The sequence below is a fragment of the Belonocnema kinseyi genome, chromosome 5, assembly GCF_010883055.1.
Source record: "Belonocnema kinseyi isolate 2016_QV_RU_SX_M_011 chromosome 5, B_treatae_v1, whole genome shotgun sequence".
NCBI classification, from domain to species: domain Eukaryota; kingdom Metazoa; phylum Arthropoda; class Insecta; order Hymenoptera; family Cynipidae; genus Belonocnema; species Belonocnema kinseyi.
This window is the reverse complement of record NC_046661.1, coordinates 61,116,499-61,137,486: the sequence shown is the minus strand read 5'-3', so window position 1 is coordinate 61,137,486 and position 20,988 is coordinate 61,116,499. Positions and strand designations below refer to the sequence as shown.

The following is a 20,988-nucleotide window of genomic DNA, read 5'->3' as shown; positions in this document are numbered from 1 at the left end:
AATTTCATGTTTCTTGGATAAAAATTCAATACTATTTGGTGGATAATTCGATCAATTTTGTTAATTAAACCCTTTTTATTGAAAAAAATTATTTTTAAAATTGAAAATTCAATTTATTTCGTAGAAACTTATTTGTTGTTTAACAATTCAGACTGATCGTGAAAAGTCAACTGAAATCTTTTTTAATAGAAATTTTAACTATTTTTTGAAAAAATTATCTTCTCTAACTAAAATTAAATTTTCTCTCTAAAATTAATTTTTTAACAGAAAATGTAATGTTTCCATATTTTAAGATTTATCTTTTGTAGTTGAAAATTCTTCGTTTTTAGTAAGAAAATAATTTTATTGGTTTGAAATTTCAATTATGTTGCGTAAAAATGCATCAGTTTCGTGGTTTGCAAATTAATATTTTGTACAGAAAATTCGTCTTTCGGTTTGAAAGTTCAACAATTTAGATAAACTTTTATTTATTTCTTGAGTGAAAAATCTTTATTTGTTGAAAATAGCAGGATAAGCATGGTCTGGGTGCTCCAGCTCGGATGCGATCCATATTTTGGGGATAAGTGACAACCCCTATAAGATAAAGTTACGCCAAGTGTCAACTAAAAATTTTTTTTTTTACAAAATTTATAAATAAATTTAAAAAATCAAAAAATCAGGTTTTCTTAAAAACAATTTACCGATAATGGTGGTTGAGTTATATGTTAGAGAGGGCACTAAGGGGGTTCCGGAAAAAATTGAAGAACTTATTATGTAGATAATAAGAACATAAATTTAAAAAAAAATTCTTTTAATTTTTTTTAAGGTAATACTTCTGGAACACTAACCATTTTCCCCTATGTTATGCTCACATTCAAGGCTGCAAAATATACTTTTTCGGAAATGATCAAAGCATTACTTCATAGTTTAAAAAAATAAAAACTACTTATTGGCCCTTTACATGTATGCAATTCCATGAGCATGAGGGGCCTACTTAATTCTTAGCTTATGACTTAATAAGTTATACGCAATGCTGTAATAAAAAACTAGATGTAACAGCATTATTCGATTAAAAGCACATTTTATCGTCAATTCTTTAGTCCCAGTGCCAATTGATTATAAGTAGATAGAAAAATACTTCTCTTCGTTTATTGCTGACATTCGACAAACTATAATGTCATGTTTGCCCAAGATTCACCACGTGTAGGTTGTCAGTCAAATTAGCATCCCTTACTTTATTTGCACTATATATTACATCTGTAATAAAATGCAGGATAATCACGCCTATGCCTCTATGTTAAACTAGGTATATGATATATGACAATTGCATTCATCGGCACTAAGCAAGAAGAAAGTGAAATCGTTTCGTGCTAAGTCGAAGGGTACTATAAGAGACCACGTTTGAACTTCACGAAGATATACCTATTAGGCACAAGTAGATGACAAAATATCGAATGACTTAAATCGTTAGATACAACTGAGAACCAAATAAACTACCAAACCTTAGCACAACACGTTAAAACTATATAAGTATAGCAGTTGAACTTGGATGAAATTCGCCACGAGGAATTGAGATCATTCCGCAATTAAAAATACAGTAGGAAGTCCGATAACTTGCCGCCCGATAAGTGTACACTCCCCTTAAAACATCGTCACACGTACGGGACGTATACTAATTGTGGTCCTACCACTACGTGTGCTATTTTGCTAATGATTTGCACCGATGATTTACGCATGCGCGCACTTAATATCGTGCTGCTATAGGGGGCATCTGATAAGTCCGCAATTCCTGGAATTTTCCGCCCCTACAGCCCCGAAGTTTGAAAGTTATCGGAATTGTACTGTAAAAGTAAATCACAAATGATAAAGTCAGTACACGTGAGCATGAAAACAAGGACATTGGACATATGCCCCGCCATATGGATGACATCCGAGTGGACACCCAGACAATGCTTATCCTGCTACGGCCTTTCATCTTTTTCAATTGAAATATAAACGTTTTTGTTGGGAATTTATCTTTTTAGGTTGAAAATTAAACTATTATGCTCAAAATTTAATTCTTTTGTTAAAAGTACGTTTTTTATGGTACAAAATCAATAAATAATTTTGAAAATTTTCTAAGTTGTATCTGAAATACTGTTTTAGTCTTAGAGAGGGCCTATAATCCGTCACGTAATTTAAGTACGGCCCCTAATATTAATACATTTACTTGTTCACAATCAGCTATTATTTTAAGCAACTTGAATTCTCAACAATTTAACAATTGTACCGTATATATCTGATTGGGAACAGGGAATTTTTGATATGCAACGGGAATTTTTTAATGAATTACAATTCGGAGTTAGAAGAAAGGAATTTAAAGAAATCCCTCTTTCAAATCAGAATTTGTCACAATTCGAAAGCTCCCTCTTCTAAATGTTAGGTAAAGAAAGTACTTCAATAGGTTTTTAGAGTAGAAGCATTATTTCAAACAAGAAATATTTCTGAATTATAATATAAATTTTTTATATTGTTCGTTGCGAATTCATCTGTTTTCAGTTAAAAATTCAACTAACTGGTTAAAAGTTACTCTTTTGTAAAAAATTAATTATTTTTTGTGGAAAATTCGACTTTTTTTGTGGAAAATACATCTTTTTAGCACAAAATTCAACTATAACAGTTGAAGATTCATCATTTTAGTTAAAAATTCATAATTTGGGTTGATAACTAATTTCTTTGACTGAAAATTTAATTGTTCCATTTTTACTTGACAATTGATCATTTTTAGTTCAAAGTTAAACAATTTGTATGTAAATTGGTATTTTTTAATTGAGAATTCGACTGAAGCATGACTGAAGCAGGCGATACGATTAAGGGGATTTATTAGAGTTATGAGAAAGAATTTAAGATTCTGTCCTCAATTTTGAATAGGGTGAGTGATCCAGTTGCTGAACAGTCACCAATGAATGAACACTAATGCGAAAAATATATAAATATAACCTTTGAAAGTTAATGTCTTTATGAATTTCTATATATTTGAAATCTTGAAGCAATTTTGAAGAGTTTAATATACAATTCATTGCAGTAAATTTTTGCAAATAATTTTAAAAATTTCTTGAATGTGAAACATCATCGATTATGGTGAGTGATGGTGAGAAAGTCATCGACCACTATAACGTACTTGTCTAAGCAACTCCTTGTTTACACTGTTTTTAAAAAAAAATTCTTCACCTTTTCTGCATCAAAGTTGTACTGTTATAGTTTTAAGATATTATTATTCAATTTCCCACAGGGTTTTTTTTTCAGAAAAAGAACGTTTTTTTATTAATAAATGAGTGTTCACCTACTGGACCTTTGAATTGCCCGTGATCCAGTGAACGAACGCTGTGTTCATTTATTGGAGCAAAACTGTCACCCCGCAGGTGCAGTGAATGAACAGCAGGTTACGGAGACCTGGTTGTTGTTTCTTTACATATAAATAAGTTTGTTTCAATTAATGTGACTATAAATATCGAAGCTATAAATATAAACTATAAATAGTTATAGTTTAAATGTATATTTTTTTGGTTAGAACATCAACAAAGTACGCACGAACTGAATTAAAGGTAAGGCAACTTTGAGGTTAGAAATTTAATGCTTTTTTTGCATTTAGAAAACGTTTTTTAACTATAAAAAACATTAATTCGTGCTAGGTACTAGTGCGTACTAGACAATATATATTTATAAATGTTACAGAATTTCCATTTTTACAACACTGTGATTTATAATTGTATTTGCTAATTTAACCTAAAGCAACATAGTAAGGTGCTGTATTGCAAATGTTATGTGTACTAAAAATCGCAGTTTTCTATTGTAGTCACTAGATAAAAGTTTCCTATTTTTAAACGAAAAGTTGTATATTATTTTTAAATGAAAAGTTGTATATTTTGTAAGGTTAAAAGAACTGATAGAAATGCTTTAAAAATAAATATTGAATACAAAATTAGGAAAAGTTAACCTAGTTCTGTGTTCAACTTTTGTATTTCCTCCTTTCTTTATATCTAAATGTCTTGTGGTTTTTATTGAAATAATATATTTAATCAATTTCGCAACGCTTTCTAATATTTTACATTATTTAATTGCTCATTTTGTAATGTACCCATGTAATTTTATACCTAAATCCTAATTCTAATTTGTAGTGATTATAGTGTTCATTCACTGGTGCTCTATTGTTCATTCATTGGCTCACAGTGTTCATTTACTGGTGTTTTCGTTGGTTTTGCACTATTTAATTATTTTTTATAAAGCTTTTTGGTAAAAACAAAATTTGTTTATCGGATTATGAAATTTGAACTCTTAAGAATCTATTTTCAAAAGTTTTGTAAGAATAATCAATTATTATAACGTGAAATGGACTAGTTGCAATCAGTGATTTTAAGTGTTCATTCACTGGGTTACTCACCCTATTCTTGTCTGATTTTTTTCATACGTCATCTAAATATCACTCTCTCGGCTTGGACGAATCCGGTTTTTTGATAAAGTGTTTATATTTTGTTTAATAATGAAATTGGAGCGTAAAATAGAGAACAATTGCAGTGACGCTCAGTGTAGCCGTGTGTGGACTCTTGCAGCACTCTCCATCGACCCTCGCAAAACTCACGAGGCAGACTCCCTTGGAGCGCATTGAATTGCTCGTAAATAATGCCCCTTTCTTTATTATAAAATGCAAATCAGTTACAAAACTGAAATTAGGAAGATATGGCTTGATTCAATTTTAATTAACAGAATTAGTTTATTGGCATAATTTCAAGAAATTGAAAAAAAGATTCATGACAATCGGTTAATATTTGCAGTTGCAATGGAAACATTGAATTATATACAAAAGTATGCCCTTTGCCGAAAACTTCATATCTACTCCCTCAATCTGAATAATGACTATTCAATTAAAAAGTACTGATTAAGAAGTCGTATTAACTTCGAATAATAAGCATTGCTAAATTAATTATCAGTTTTCTAGTTAATCTTGTAAGAAAATCTTACTAAACTGAATTGCAGATTATCACAACTTTGTGTTCGGTAATTAACACTTCGTGAATTTCCAAGTTCGAATCCAGGTTTTGGAAAAGTACATATATTAAAAAGAAGCACCGAATTCTGTTAATGACTCTACCTACTTTTATTGCAGGGTAGACCTTCAATCTTTATATAATTTTCACATAATCTTTTCAATGCATGACAATTCATACTTGAAAACCGCTGTTCGTATTATTCTCACTTTCTGCGCGCTTTATTCAGACTTTTAAAATTTTTATTTCAGCTGTTGTGGCATTTTTCAAAGATATAAAATTTTTATTTAGAATGTTAGTTTTTACGAAGGAGTTCCGCTCGAGCTGTTGAGCGAGACCGTCGTGTTTGCAATCGCTCTTCGCTCGGTCAAAAAATTCTTTTGAATTATTGTTAGAAGTGTTTCAATTACTGTGCTGAACTAGAGAACGCCGACCTCAGACTGCAATTATGTAAACAATACCACCTGCTAGACAAGCGTAATAGGAAAAACAATGTATTGTTTTTGTCATGCATGATGATTCAACAGAAACCTCCTTACTTCTGTTAGATAAGGTGAGACATTTGATTCAGTCAAAAATGGACTTGTCGTTTGGAATTGAAGCATTCGATGGAGCTAGGCGTCTCGGACAGTACAAAATGGACAAAGAAGACCAGTTCTACTGTCTCTTTATTCAGGAGTGGTAAAGAATCTAATTTGCACGCAACGCACCAAACTTTAAGGTACGAATATTTTTGTGGACCACGTTCTGGACCCGGAATCTGTCCAAAAGCGTAAGGCACTAGGACAAGCAGCTTCTAAATTCAGGAAACTGGGTTTCAATGCCTGCATTAATTCATCAGGTCTATGTATTAATAACAGCATCTTCACTCTAGAGGACTTGAAAAATATAAGCCAGAAAGAAATAATCAATCGCAGCAAACCTTCGACGATTAATATGAGCTACGATAGGTCTCTCCAAACGGTACATAATAACATTGCCGGTTCACTTGCTATCAATGCAGACTCACAGGAGGTAAGTATCGGGTCGCCGAAATTCATAAACAAACACAGCTGTTGTGTCTAACACTTAGAGATCTGAGCCATCGCAATCTGGGACTCTGGTGACTCCGGTTGGAGGTAGGAAGCAGGATTTATTCAGGAAAAGGAAGGAAGCCCCCTCAGAGAATGGGAACTTGGACAATTTCTTATCTAAGCATGTTTCTACCACACCGTCCAGCCAAGCTCCTAATCGTTCCTCTGAGTGACTTATTAAAAATCAAAGGGTAGTGAAATCTGTTGGTGAGCCTTTCGAAGCATGCTACTGGAATATACGTAGTTTTCGCAACCTGTTCAGTTTAGATGAAAGTCAAATTAAATGTTTAAACACTTATTCCGTGATCTGTCTAGATAAAACTTGGTTGCTAAATAAATGCGTGAAATTACCTCGATTTTTGAGTGAATACTATGTTTCTTTTAGCCCCGCTATAAAAGAGAAAAGCAAGGGCCGAGGTAGTGGGGGTCTTTTTACTTTAGTTAAAAATAGTTTAGCCTACACACACACACAGCATATCGGAAATCAGCAACTTATGGCTATTTAATAAGCTAGTTTTTGAGGGTAACTATACACTGTATATAGGGAATTTTTATTTTTCACCAGCTGCGGATACTGAGTTTTGTGTTGACTCGTTACAGAATGTTTTATATTCATTTGACAGCGATTCTTCCGTCGAATTTTAATGCTGTTCTATTCGGCGATTTCAATGCTCGTGTTGCCTCTAATTTTCGTGGATGAGGAAATTGTATTGAATACAAATTTTGTGCCAGAGAACTTCTGTTGTATCAGCATCAGTTGCCTGAACTTGGTGGATGATTTTAGGGTTTTTAACCTGACCAACCAATCGAACAACCTTTTTATAACAATTGACTTAAACAAACTAGCCCAGCTTTTTTTGACGAATCTACTTCTAAGAAAACAATTGTTTCTATTTCAGTGTCAACATTCACAAAATGGAAAGATGAAGGTGGGGAGACCTTTTTTAATGTATTATCACAGTGCCCACATATTTACATAAACAATAATAATACAAAAGAATTATACCATAATTTAATAATAGCAATAAAGATAGCCGCTCATGAGGCAGGTATGCTGATCCATAGGAATTCTACTCAAATTCTTAAATCGGGTGATCATGGAAATTCTTGGTTCAATTCACAGTGCGCCATTCTTAAGAAACTCTTCTCCAGGGCATATAAACAGTATTCGCGTAGTCTCTTTGAAGATTCGTTAAACTACTATTTAAGAGTTCGTCATTCATATAGATTGAAAATTAAAGAAACAAAGGAAGAAAATAGCAGACAAAATCTTTTGAAACTAACAAATGTTAAAAAGAACAGAGATTTTTGGCAAACAGCGAGATCTTTTGACACTAAGCCGGAGTATATAAATGTAATAAGTACCAGTGAGTGGTTTGATTTTTATCGACACCTCTTTCCACTCCGATTTGTATCCGACTGCAATTACCATATATAGCAGTGCTCGATCCTGTACTTGATACAAGTTTTTCATTGGTGGAATTGCAACTAGTTATGTCTCAATGTAAAATAAATAAAGCTGCGGGTCCTGATGGCTTGAACAACGACTTCTTTAAAAGGTTGACTCCGGAATGGGAGAATTATTTGTTTAATCTTTTCAATCAAGTTCTGAATAAGGAGAGGGTTCCTGTCCAATGGTCAGAGGTAGGCATGTTCATGTTACATAAATTGGGTGATAAGAGGGATCCCATTAATTATAGAGGTGTTGCTCTTATTAATTCTATAAAAAAAAATATTTATAACACTGCTGTCATCCAGATTGTCGGTGTGGGCTAACACATGTCACATACTTCCAGAGGAACAAGCCGGCTTTAGAGAAGGCAGGGGTTGCAGAGATCACTTATTTACTTTATACTCGGTGCAAGGCATACTTTTAGATCTGGTAAAAAAGACCCCCTGTTTGTTATTTTCGTGGATTTTAGTAGAGCTTTCGACTCCGTCAGTCACGAGAAACTTCGGAACAAGCTTCGTGACTTAGGTGTTAGTGGTAAGTTTATAAGAATCCTCCTTTCTCTGTATGGAAACGCCAAGTTGAAGGTCAAATGTGGTAGATCTCACTCAGAGAGAGTTAAAGTGACTCAGGGAGTCCTGCAGGGTTACAGTCTCTATCGACTTTCTTTCATTATGTATATAGCTGATATAATTGAATTTTTTATTAAGAAGGGAGCGAGAGGAGTAGGACTGTCCGCTGCTCCATCACTGATTATGCTCCTGTTTGCGGACAATACTGTAATTTTTGCTACGTCATGGCATAATATCGGGGACAAATTAAAAATCCTGGAAGAATACTGTGTCATAAATGGTCTCCAACTTAATCCAAAAAAGACTAAAATGGAATAATATCGACACGCTTGATTTGTTAGATTCCTATATTTATCTTGGAGTTCCCTTTTCGGCTTCGGGAAAATTCAAAAAAGCTAAAGATCACTTCATTAAGAAAGGTTCTCTCGCTGCATACAGAATGTGTGGTATCCTAAATAAAAGTAAAGTTTATTCATCGGAAGCGGCTAGTACCCTTTTGAGTGGAATTTTGGATGCTACTGCTCTGCACGGGGCAGAAGTCTGGGGCCTGCAATATCTGGATATCAACGTTGTTCAGAATAGATTTTTTAACGCCTGTTTTATTGGCCTAGAGACACTCCCAGTCACTTCATAAGGGTGGAAACAGGGATCGATCAAAGTAGCTTCAAAGCATTTTCAAGGGCGTACAATTGCTGGATCTCCCTTACAAGTATGGAAGAATAGAGATTGCCCAAAATATGTTCTAGAAGGCTATGTGAGTTTAACCAAGAGGGTAATTTAAGCTTGGAGTTCAACTGGGCTACCCAGTTGAGATCCTTGCTCAAATCAGTAGGCGAGAGGGATGCGTGGTCTGGACCGTGGACCAACCCAGGGGTGGTTTCAGCGGTAAGAACTAACATCCTCAGTAAATGGTCAAATAATCTTTTTTGCAAAGCTATAGATAGAGTTATAAACTCAAATTATAATACGATGTTCAGAAATCTAAGCCACCTGGGTTCTGCAGAAGCGTATCTTCAATGTAAAATAAGTCTAACTAAAATACGAATTGTTAGTCAATTAAGAGTCTCTCGTCAATCTGAAACTAGGCTGTATTTTAATGATCTCTCATACGTCATCGATGCTAACCAAATCTGCAGTCTATGTAATAAAATGGAATATGAGGATTTAGCCCATATATTACTTAAATGTCCAATTTATAACGACCTAAAAACTTTTTACACTCAAAGATATCTGATCATCTCTGAAAATAATCAATACTCATTAGAGCGTTTGTTAGATATTGGAAGCATTACTCATCTAAATAATCTATTTAGGTACATTATAAAAGCGCATAGAATAAGATCCTTCATCATATATGAATAGCTCGCAGTCCAGTGCCAGATTGTTGACTTGAATTGTTTTACTGAATAGTTAATTTTAAGATATTTTTTAAAGCTTTTATGTATTTTTGCACCTTTCTCCTTGGTAAAAAGCCATTAGCATATCACAAAGTTGACATCTACTCTTTATAAAATTGTACGACAAAATTCCAAACGTTGACTGTCCAGGAATTCCCTGAACACTAATTTTTACTTATTGAACAAACTATTATACAATTTAATATGTATCAATATTTTAGTGTTTTCAATAAATAAAATTTAATTTAATTTTTATAAACAAACCAAAAACTACGCGTCCTATCCGAAAATTATTCATAACAAATTTGTATGAGTTTTCACTATTTTTATAAGAGCAACTTTTGCCCATTCATGTTTTTCATAGCTTGTGTCATTTCTCCAAAAATTTCACTTTTTTATTTAGAAAGTTTTTTTACGATTCAAACAAAAACTGCGCATCCTATCAAAATATAATCAATGAAATATTTGTAGCTCTTTTTTTATGAACAACTTTTATCTTTTACATCTTTTTATGTTTCACAATTTTACCTGATTCATTTTTCTTTTCGTATCTTGGATAGTTTTACCGCAAAGTAGAATTTTCGATTTTTCATTACTTTTTGTGGGACCAATATTGTCTTGTCGATGTTTCGAAAAAAATCAAAAAGTTATTGCGATAATCTTGTACGGCTTTCAAACAGCAACGTTCTTTTTATAGAAAAAAAGTTATAAGTATAAATCGATCGAGTTTCCGAGTCCAATATTTTATTGTGTGTGTTTTTTTTAATGTTGTTTTTTACGAATAAATCAAAAAGTTCGAGTCAGATAAAACAGTGAATAATGCTGTTACATGTGTATAAACATTGATTGTAATAATTTTGCCGGTTTTTATATGGATAAAGTATTTACCACTCAAACCTTTAACCTCATTTTTGTTCGAATTAAATGTGAACATCTTCATCTTATCTCAATGTTCATTATTTGAAATACAAGTTCTCAAAATGAAAATGGTCATTTTTATCAAGTTAAGTCGTTTACTAACTGCTTTAGTAATATTTTCTCCCAAGATTAACTAGAAAACTGATAATCAATGTAGTAAGACTTATTATTCTAACTTAATACGACTTCTTAATCAGTACTTTTTAATTGAATACTCATTATTAGATTGAGGGAGTAGATGTCAAGTTTTCGGCAAAGGGTACACTTTTGTAGATAGTTCAATGTTTCTATTATTACTGCAAATACCAACTGAATTTCATTAATCTGCTTTTCAATTTCTTCAAATTATGTCAATAAATTAGTTATGCTAATTACAATTGAATCAAGCCATATCTTCCTGATTTCAGTTTTTGTCACTGGTCTGTATCTCATAATAATGAACGGGTCATTATTTACGAGCAATTCAATGCGCTCCAGGGAGTCTGTCTCGTAAGTTTTAAGAGGATCGATAGAGAGTGCTGCGAGAATCCACACACGGCTACACTTAGCGTCACTGCAATTTTTCACTATAGTTCTCTCGAATTCATTTGATAAATCCATTGTTGGAAGATTATGATTTCAAATTTCCAAAATGGATATTTGGAAATTTATTGATTTGGCTACGTGATAAATTGAGAATTTATAAATACATTTTCAAAGAATACATTTTTGGAGGAATATTATAATTGCAAATTTAGTAAAGTGGGCATTTCGAAATTTATTGATATGGCTACGTCATAAATTGAGGAGTTATATATAAATGTTCAAATATTCCATTTTTGTGATATTATAATTTAAAATTTTGTAAAAAGAGTAATTTTAAAATTTATTTCTCTACATCATGTTAGAATTTCGCAATAAATGTACAAATGAATCCAATTTTTGTAAAATTTATTGAAAGTTCCGATTTGGAAAATTTAGTAAAGTGAGAATTTATTATAGGTATTTAGATTGATAAATCTTTTATTTCCAAATAAATTTGTAATGAACCCAATTTTGAAATAATAGGATTGCGAAGGCCCTAACCGGATAAGCATGGGTGAAGTGACCCTGCTTGTTTTGGTTTATATTTTAGGGGTAAGTTCCTACCGGTAGATAACTAATTACCACAAAATTCGAATTTCTCAAAATTGGGTCAACCGATTTTGACACTGAAATACATTTTGTACAGGTTAGTAAGGCGACTATAAAACAATAGCAATCCATTTCGTCTACGAGAAGGGGCTAACAACATTATTATAATTTTTTAACCATTTTGTTTGTCATGAATTTTTTATGGCTACAGCACCATTTTTTCTGCAATATACTCATATCCAAGACAAGAACATGTATTTTTGGGGTTAAGATCAAATCATTACTTGATAGGTAAAAAGTAAATAAAAAATTATGGCTCCTAACATGTATGTAATTCCATAAAAATGGGGGGGGGCAACTTATTTTTAGCTTATAAATCAATAAAGTAAGTGTGAAGACATGAGGATGACAACTACATAATGACCATTTGAAGTTGACACCTCGAATATGTTATTTTAAATGTAACAAAGTGCCAACTTCATATGGTCTTTATGCAGTTGTTATTCTCATCTCTTCGAATGAATTGCACAATACACCTTACTCTAATACGCTATACATTTAATCTCCGTTACTGTCTTCCTCTATCACTGGATTTATACTGTTTTGTGTAAACAATTTACTGAAAGTTTCAGCACTAATATTTCGTGAATGCACCTAGAGGATTAAAATATTTGGGGTCCCGTTTTTAAATTAGAAATTGATAAACCTATTTTCAGTTACCATTTCGATCAAGTACAAGTTCACCCTTCAACACTGGCATCAATGCGGTAAAATTCCTTGAACTTAGTATGTATTTTTGATCTCGAAAACCACGATCAAGGACAAATTTGTCGACTTCATTCATTAATTAACGCAATTCGCATAAAATGTTCATGTCATGTCTAGTATTGGTCCGGTTATTGTTGCAAATATCATGGCTATAATAATACACGATATTCACTTAATCTTCGTCACTGTCTTCTATCAAAACACGAACTAACTTCATACCCTTTACGTACAAAAAATACCCACTCCTCTACCGCACACGCATATGCACGATTTTTCTTGTTCTTACCCAACCGCACACGCATAATACTACAGTTATAAACAAGTATATGCTTGTAGGTATCGGTCTTCACAAGCACGAGAATACAACATTCTACCGCCCTTCGGTGCTTTTAATTCCTGAGCTCAATGATTTCTCATATAGTCCGAGACCCAGCTGCAAAATTCGACATGTATAATGTTAATGCTAAAATCAAATTTTGTAAACTGTATTGTCATTGATTGGCCACTGCTGTAAGCGGTTGCCTTAGTCATTTTAGTTCAAAGTTCGAAAAACAATGCCAAAACAGCAATTGTTAATGACATTTTTTAAAATTTGCAAACATATTGTTAAAGCATTATATTTTGTTTTCAATTAGGAACTCGAGTACTGGTTGAATATGGCAATGGGTTATCTTAGTGTTACCCGTGCTGAATCTCAGTTGTCAGGTCAAAGTGGTGACTACCTTTTACTACCTTTTGAACTCTTCGCAACTATCGAGTTAATGGACGAATTTTGCATTGAAATGAAGAGCGTAAAATTTCAATCATTATGAAATGCGGTTGTCACGGCCCCGATGGTGCAAAAAAGTTGTTGCTCGCTTTAAAAAATGTCATACGGCGCAGTAAGACGATGACACGTATCGACACCACGAGCCATTGAATAGAGAAAAACGGAACGAAAACATATTTTTTCTCGCTCTTTCTCACCTATGCCTGTAGCATTTAAGTATCGTTTTCGACAAGATTCGGTTGAATATTTATGAGGAAAAAAACGTTCATTCGGAATTTTCATGACGTCTTTATTAAACTTGATTGAATTTTGAAACCCTCATAAATTTTGAAACCTTTATTACAATTATTGAACATTCCAGTTACTGATTTGTATTCAATTAATTAATTTCTATTAATCAATTAAATTAAATTAAATTCTTAATCTCATAAATTGAATTATTACAGATAAAATTAATTATTAATTATTTACATTTATTGAATTATAAATACTATTAATTGCATTTATAATTAAATTAATAATTAAACTTAATAATTAAGTGATTTAATTAAAGTCCAATTATTGTTGAGTTTCAATGATTAAATTTTAACCTATAGGGAATTTAAGATTCATTTAGGGCTAATTTAATGCCCTATTGCCGAATTTGATGCTCCGAATTTTTTTTATACCTGTGATCCTGCTAGCTTAATGTAAAACTATCAGGACCACAGGTTTGTTAAAAATGCAGAGCATCAAATGTGGCAATATGGCATTAAATAAAACCTAAATGAGCCGGAAATGACTGTGCAAAGAATAATTGCCCAAGTAATTTTTTTCTATGTGTGGTCCTGCTAGCTTAACGTTAAGCTAACAGGACCACAGGCTCAACAAAAAATGCGGAGCATCAAATTTGGCAATAGGGCATTAAGTGAGCCCTTAATTATTATGAAAAGAAATATTGCCGAAGTCATTTTCTTGTATTTGTGGCCCTGCTAGCTTATCGTAAAGCTAGCACGATCAAAGGTTTGTTTTTAAATGCGGGGCATCAAATTGGGCTATAGGGCAATAAATCTTCCCTAAATGAGCTCTAAATTCCCTATAAGTTTTTATTTAATAATTAAAATTTAATAATAACACCGGTACAAAAAAAAGTGGTCTGTCCGACAGACTATACTAGCATATCTATATGTTTTTGGGGTCGCTGAATTCGAACCCGTGTCTAAATAACCAAGTTGGGTCGTATTTTTCTGAAAAACGAAAAAATAGACGTAAAATCGACAAAAGCAGCGATTTTTCAGGTATATTTTTGCAAAAAAAAAAATTTCTCGCCTGTTGGACTTAAGCAACATATTTATGTCTTTTGGGGCGCTAAATTTGAATCTGAGGCCCAAATAACCAATTTGGCTCATACTTTTCGAAAATCGCAAAAATAGACGTAAAATCGGTGAATACAGCGATTTTTCTTTTATACTTTTGCAACAAAAAAATTTTTCATGCCCGGTGGTCTAAATCAGCATATCCTTATGTTTTTGGGGTCTTTCAATCTGAATCCAGGGTCGAATTAACCCAGTTGACTCATAATTGATCGAAAAATGCAAAAATAGAGGTAAAATCGACAAAAACAGCGGTTTTTCGTTCATATTTTTGCAAAAAAAATATATCTTTATCCCCGGTGGACGTATCCAGTATATCCTTATGTTTGTGGGGTCACTTATTCGGAATCTGGGGTACAAATAACCCAGTTGGCTCATATTTTATCGAAAAACGCAAAATTAGACAAGATCGACGAAAATCTTTAAACCTTCACCTTCCTCGACTGGGATTGTCGTTCACTGTAGATTCCCTTTGCGTCTCACGTTTCAGGGTTTTTAATTTGCGTTAGTCTCCTTGCATGGCAATAGTAGGATTTTTTGTAAATAAGTTTTATTTACTTTTAGCGTTACCCAGGAACAACGACGTGGACGTAGTAAATTCTGTTCCCTTTGGGGTGATTTAGTATTTTATTATTTGGGGTGTATTTATTATTTGTAGTGAACCCTTCTGTCAGCGACCCAAAAGGCATATAAATATGTTGGTTAAGTCCACCGGGCGAGAAAATATTTTTTTTTTTGCTAAAATATACCTGAAAAATCGTTGATTTTGTCGAATTTACGTCTATTTTTTCGTTTTTTAGAAAAATACGAGCCAACTTGGTTATTTGGACACCGGATTCGAATTCAGCGACGCCAAAAACATATAGATATGCTAGTGCAGTTTGTCGGACAGACCACTTTTTGTGTGCTGGTGTAATTGGAATTTAATTCACTTAATTAATTTTAATTATTAATTGAATTAATAATGCAATTAATAGTAATTATAATTCAATAAATATAAATAACTAATAGTTAATTTAATCTGTAATAATTCAATTTACGATATTAAGAATTTAATTTAATTGATTAATTGAAATTGATTGATTGAATAAAATTCAGTAGCAATTACAAAAACATTACATAACATTGCAATAACGTCTTGATGCGCCGCGCGACATTTTTTTTAAAGCGATCAACAACTTGTTTGCACCATTGGAGCCGTAACAACCGCGTTTCATAATAATTAAAATTTTGCGCTCTTCATTTCTATGCAAAATTTGCCCATTAAGTCGATAGTTGCGAAGAGTTCAAAAGGTAATCGCCACTTTGACCTGATAACTGAGATTCAGCACGGGTTGCACTAAGATAACCCATTGTCATATTGAACTAGTGACCGAGTTCCTAATTAAAAACAAAAAAATAATGCTTTAACAATGTTTAAAAATTAGAAAAATGTCAAACAATTGCTGTTTTGGCACTGTTTTTCGAACTTTGCAGTAAAATGTCTAAGGCAATCGCTTACAGCAGTGGCCAATTAATGACAATAGAGTTTACGAAATTTTATTTTTGCATTAACATTATAGCTGATTGTTTTTAAAAATAAAAGTTTAGAATTTGAATGATATTGATTTCAAAATAATGTAGAATATATTAAATTAATAAATGCTATGTTCTAGGAATCGACGCTTCCTTCTGGTGGCGACCCAACTGTTGTTCCCGACAAAACTCTACAAGAGAAGGAGCGTAGTCTTTTGCAAAAATATCAGCGAATGCTGAACACTCTTCTTCCTACGCTTGAGTCTCAGCTTACAGCCATACATTCGCTACAAGTGTTTTGTTTGTCGTTGAATTTCCCGAAGGGTATGTTATTGCGATGGTTCAATGCACTCTACGAGTTTTCCATAATCGACGATGAGGCCTTCTTGAAGTGGAGAGAGGATGTTAACGACGCGTATCCTGGAAAAGGAGAAGCTTTATTTCAGGTACTACTATGTCTATATACGATTTATTATATGCATTAAAACCTGTCGACAATATAAGGTAGGCGGGAGCGTTACCGCGTCGCTTTTTAAGAGTATTGGGTACGGCCACGGAAAAGGCCGTACGTAAAAGGGTATATTTTATTTTAATTTTATAAAGTATATTTTGTGTCTAAGTAATTAAAAATTAATAAATCAATGTTAATAAATATTTAATTATACTAATAGTAATAATTTTTAGAAAAAAAAACGAAATTTCGAAAGAAAAATTATTTGAGCAAATTAAATTTGTTGAAATAATTGAAAATTAATCAATCAATGTTCTTAATTTGCTCTATTCCAAACATAGGGATATTCTAGTGTGCAAATTACACAATTTCGGATAAAAATACGATTGGTATTTTCATCTCTTAAGATGTCTGTGATACATTTTGATTTTTAAGTTCACAAAGTTAGTGTAAATGTTTACTGAAACCCTAAAAAGACAAACTATCTATAATAGTAAATTTACAAAATAGCAATAATTATCAAAAGGAACATTTTAAGCAAACCTACATCTCAGTATTCATTTGAATTTTTCATAGTGAGTGTCCCGTATCTCATTTATAATTTATAAATATTTTTAGCATAAAATGTTAGGAAATTTATAATTATAAATCGCTTTAATGCTTTTCTTTTTATAACAATATATTTGTTATTTAATAAACACCTGTAATTTAACGTCGTATTGGGGAGAACTAACAGACGTTAATCTGATAACGCTGCACTGAATTTGGCTTATTCCCTTAACTTTCACTTCTGCACCCGTACCACATGAATTAATACTAAACTTTTTTCCCTATTCAATGTTTCATGATGAAAATCGATATAATAACTTATAGCTTAAAATCCTGTTCTAATTAAAATATACATCATCAATACGCTTGTTGATGTTCTACCGGCAATTTTTATGGTTATGTTCATAACCAACAACGAAGCTAGAACGGGTTTGGCTTGAATGAAAAGACAATTTTTTCACTAAATTATTTAGCAATCATCTATTTATTTATTATATTTAAAAACAATTCACACGTGCTAACTTGTGTGAATTTCAAATTTCTAACCACTGGGAATTTCAGGCTGTGGCCGCCGCGGGCGCTGTCATATCTGCTAATTTCAAGGTCATGTCCGTACCCAATAGGAGGACCTGATGTGCACGCCACAATGTCCATTAACCATAATACTTTATCCTTTAAGATGTAAATAAAAATACAAATTGGGTAAATAGGTTTATTACTGGTCCGGTTCAATTTCTGTGAGTGAAAAGTTTGAGGTTCGTCATTATCCTTAATTTTTTTGAAGATGAAGCATCAGATTCCTTAATAATTCATTGTATATATTTTGGATTCTGACGCTAGGAACGCTGGCTCCTAGTAGAATTGCGGTAAATCATACCTATGGTCACGCCTAATGAACGTAAGACGGGGGGCGAAACCCTCGTGAGTGTTGAGGACACGCAGCTACCCATGAGTCATAGCTCTCTGCATCCATTTCGCAAGTACTTTGGCATATTTTTGGCATATGGGTATGACTTTGTGGTTACGAATCAGCTATGTCTTCGCATCTCTGATAGCACCGATTACACAAAAAAATCATTTTAACGAAATATCCCGGGTATAAATGTTGTGGCAACTCCCTTATGGGGTCTCGATACTTCTCACGGTATTCCGGATGGTGCAAAAAGGTGATCAAAAGTCGAAATATGCTCCGATTTACATGAAATTTATTTTGTAAATACTTTTTGGGTCTCTGATTCCAAATCTGTTGTCCAACGTTCAAAATTAAAAACGGCGGACACAATATGGCAACGGGCACATTCTAAATATGACTACGGTTTTATGAAATTGATTTGAGAAACTTTATATAGGCTTCTGGTTTTAAATATGGCATAAAATGTTCAAACCTTAAAATAGCAAATATAATACATTATCCAAATTGAAAAAAAACAAACGAAAAGATCAGGAAATGTATATTATAATAGTTTTCCGAATTCCTAATTTCGAATCTCTTATTCAATTTTATCGAGTGTAAGGTGAGTCAGTATTGAAATAATAATTAGTTAAGCTACATTGAAAAAAAGTGCATTAAATCAAGTAGGCTAATTTACTTGGCTGATTTTACTGGAAAGAAGTATTTTCTTTTCACAAGGGACCGATTTTCTTGAATAAAGAAAATAATGGAATCAGGACAAGGATTTGAATCAAGAATATATTTACTCTAAGCAAAAAACTATTGAGTTTTTTTCCATTATAATTATTTGCGTGACGTTCAATAAAATATTGAATTAAGAATATTATATTCTCATGATAAGTAACTAAAACTAACAAAATGTTTCCTGATCCAAGTAAATTCATATATTAATTTTGACTACTATTTTAATTGAAATAATGTTCATGTTCTTGAGACGAAAAAACGAGCGAAGAATTATATTAGTTTTTTCAACTATAAGGACTGTAGACTCGATACAATAGACACACATGCTATGAAAATTAATATATTGCTCTAAATTAATTTACTTCTTACTGCATGAGTATCTTATTAAATATAATAATCGACAAGTTGACATGGTATGAAGTTGGTTCTCTTCGCTGCTAACAATTATTTTTAAATTCAATAATATTTATAAAATGCAAAACATTGGTGCACAGCATCAATTTTATTTATGCAAATGTAGATAGGAATTTGCAACTTTGATAAACTACTAACTTTAGGCTGACACACAAATTAAATCACTCATGAAACTTTTTTAAAAATTATAAGTTAATTGCGTCGGTATGTTTTTGGTGGTAAGAATAAAAAATTTTTAAATAGATTTTGAAAAAGTTAAAAATTTTGTTATGAGAACCTTATTTAATTTAAATTAAAGTTGTAAGACATAGTTGTATTTGTGTTACATACAATTTCCGTGTTCGATAATAGCAGTTTGAAAATCTCAAAAATGGGAAAATTCCTGAAAGTTATAAGTGAAAAAAAATAGTTTTGAAAATATAAAATGATCATGTGTTATATTAATTTTTCTTTAAGGGCATGTGACACTCAAATCAACCGATCAAGCCAGTCCCAAGATCGAATTTTTTTCACATATGTAAAAATAAAAGTTAAAAAAAAAAGCGGAAAAATTTTGGGGAATGTATTAATTAACGCAAAAGGAAGGTGTACATCCTTGCGTGGAGTTGGGAAAGAATTTTTTTTTATAAAAATAGTAATTGATGGTAAATATGTTCTACTTTATCGGTAACACCTGCTGTGTCAGTAACTGTATTTTTTTAATTCAGGCGACAGGTGGCGCTAGAGTTAGACTTTTGGATTTAGAACTTTTCTCATGTACAATTCCATTGAAAGTGAACATAACCTACAATCTCAACTCCATTTTAGATAATTTGGCGTTATATTCAAATTTCGTTACATCAGAATACAAAATTTTAATGTTTTGCTATCTCGTCTATGCGTTTTTTAAATTATAAATATATTTATATAAGTAAATAACTGATATTCAACTGTATGAATATTGTAAATAATTAAAATATTGTTTTATTATTTAATATATGCAAGAAATAATAGGAGGGTACACAGTACTCATGCGTTTAGGACGGAAAATTGTGACAACTTTTTTATTGGATAATTGAGGAGATAAAAAGGTGAAAATTTTCACTTTCGTAATATTTTCTGGTATGTCGAGCCATTATTTATTTACAACCTCATAAACAATGTATTTGCTAGATATTTACGCTTCCCTAAAAGCCAAAATTTTCAAGTTATTCACGGTAATCTTTTTTCATAAATAGATCGAGAAATTCGAAATTTTTGGCAAACTGTTTTATTTTCTGGATTTCAAATTTCATGAATAATCAGGAATATGGAATTTATCAGATGAAGGGTGTCACGTAGGGTGGTGCCATCATGCACTGATAAATTTTTTTTTCTTTGAATATTCATGCATATCGCTTCCAAATTTGTTCGAATTTACAAAAAAATTCATGAATTTTTTTTTAACAAAGAAAGTGTTATTTACATGTTTTGGAAGCCCCAAAAAGTTAAATCGTATATCTCACAAAAAAGACGCTTTTGTAAATTTTGGACAGAATAGTCAATGTTAGGTATATTGAGTAGTCTCGTCATTTCTTATTCCAATTAGCCATTAAATAACAATTAAAAATTATTTTTTTAATTTCGTCCCCGTAAGCCTATTTTGTAGCGTCTCGTAAAGACACTATAAGTGAAAAATGGTGTTTCTCGAGTTTTTGTCAGTAATTATTATTTTTTGTGTTTTTTCCAACATATTTATATATTGTTTCTAATATATAAGATACTACTTTCTACTAATAAGCAAATGTCGAAGTAAATTGTTCAAACCCTTTGTTATTGTTATTAGTAATTTTCTCTTAGAATACAGTTACGAAGTCTCGTTTTTTTCGATTTTTGTAACTTTTCAGTTATAGCTAGGAAATAATCAATTAAACTTGACAGAGATAATTTTTCAAACCATTTATTACTTTTCATAATAATATATCTTTTAATAATGCTAGAGAGTCGCAGTTTTTTGTGACATTTTTTCAATAAGAGTGAGGTAATAATT

General features: G+C 32.1%; 1 protein-coding gene across 1 annotated transcript in view; it reads left to right on the top strand.

The window, feature by feature from the left end:
* LOC117173681 (eukaryotic translation initiation factor 4 gamma 2-like) overlaps positions 1-20,988 on the top strand; it is a 160,009-nt gene that overhangs the window by 106,975 nt on the left and 32,046 nt on the right. Inside the window, exons 5-8 of the mRNA XM_033362321.1 lie at positions 5,531-5,684; positions 5,864-6,017; positions 12,930-13,085; positions 16,071-16,376. Coding sequence (XP_033218212.1) covers positions 5,531-5,684; positions 5,864-6,017; positions 12,930-13,085; positions 16,071-16,376 — 770 coding nt within the window. The remainder of the gene's footprint in view (positions 1-5,530; positions 5,685-5,863; positions 6,018-12,929; positions 13,086-16,070; positions 16,377-20,988) is intronic.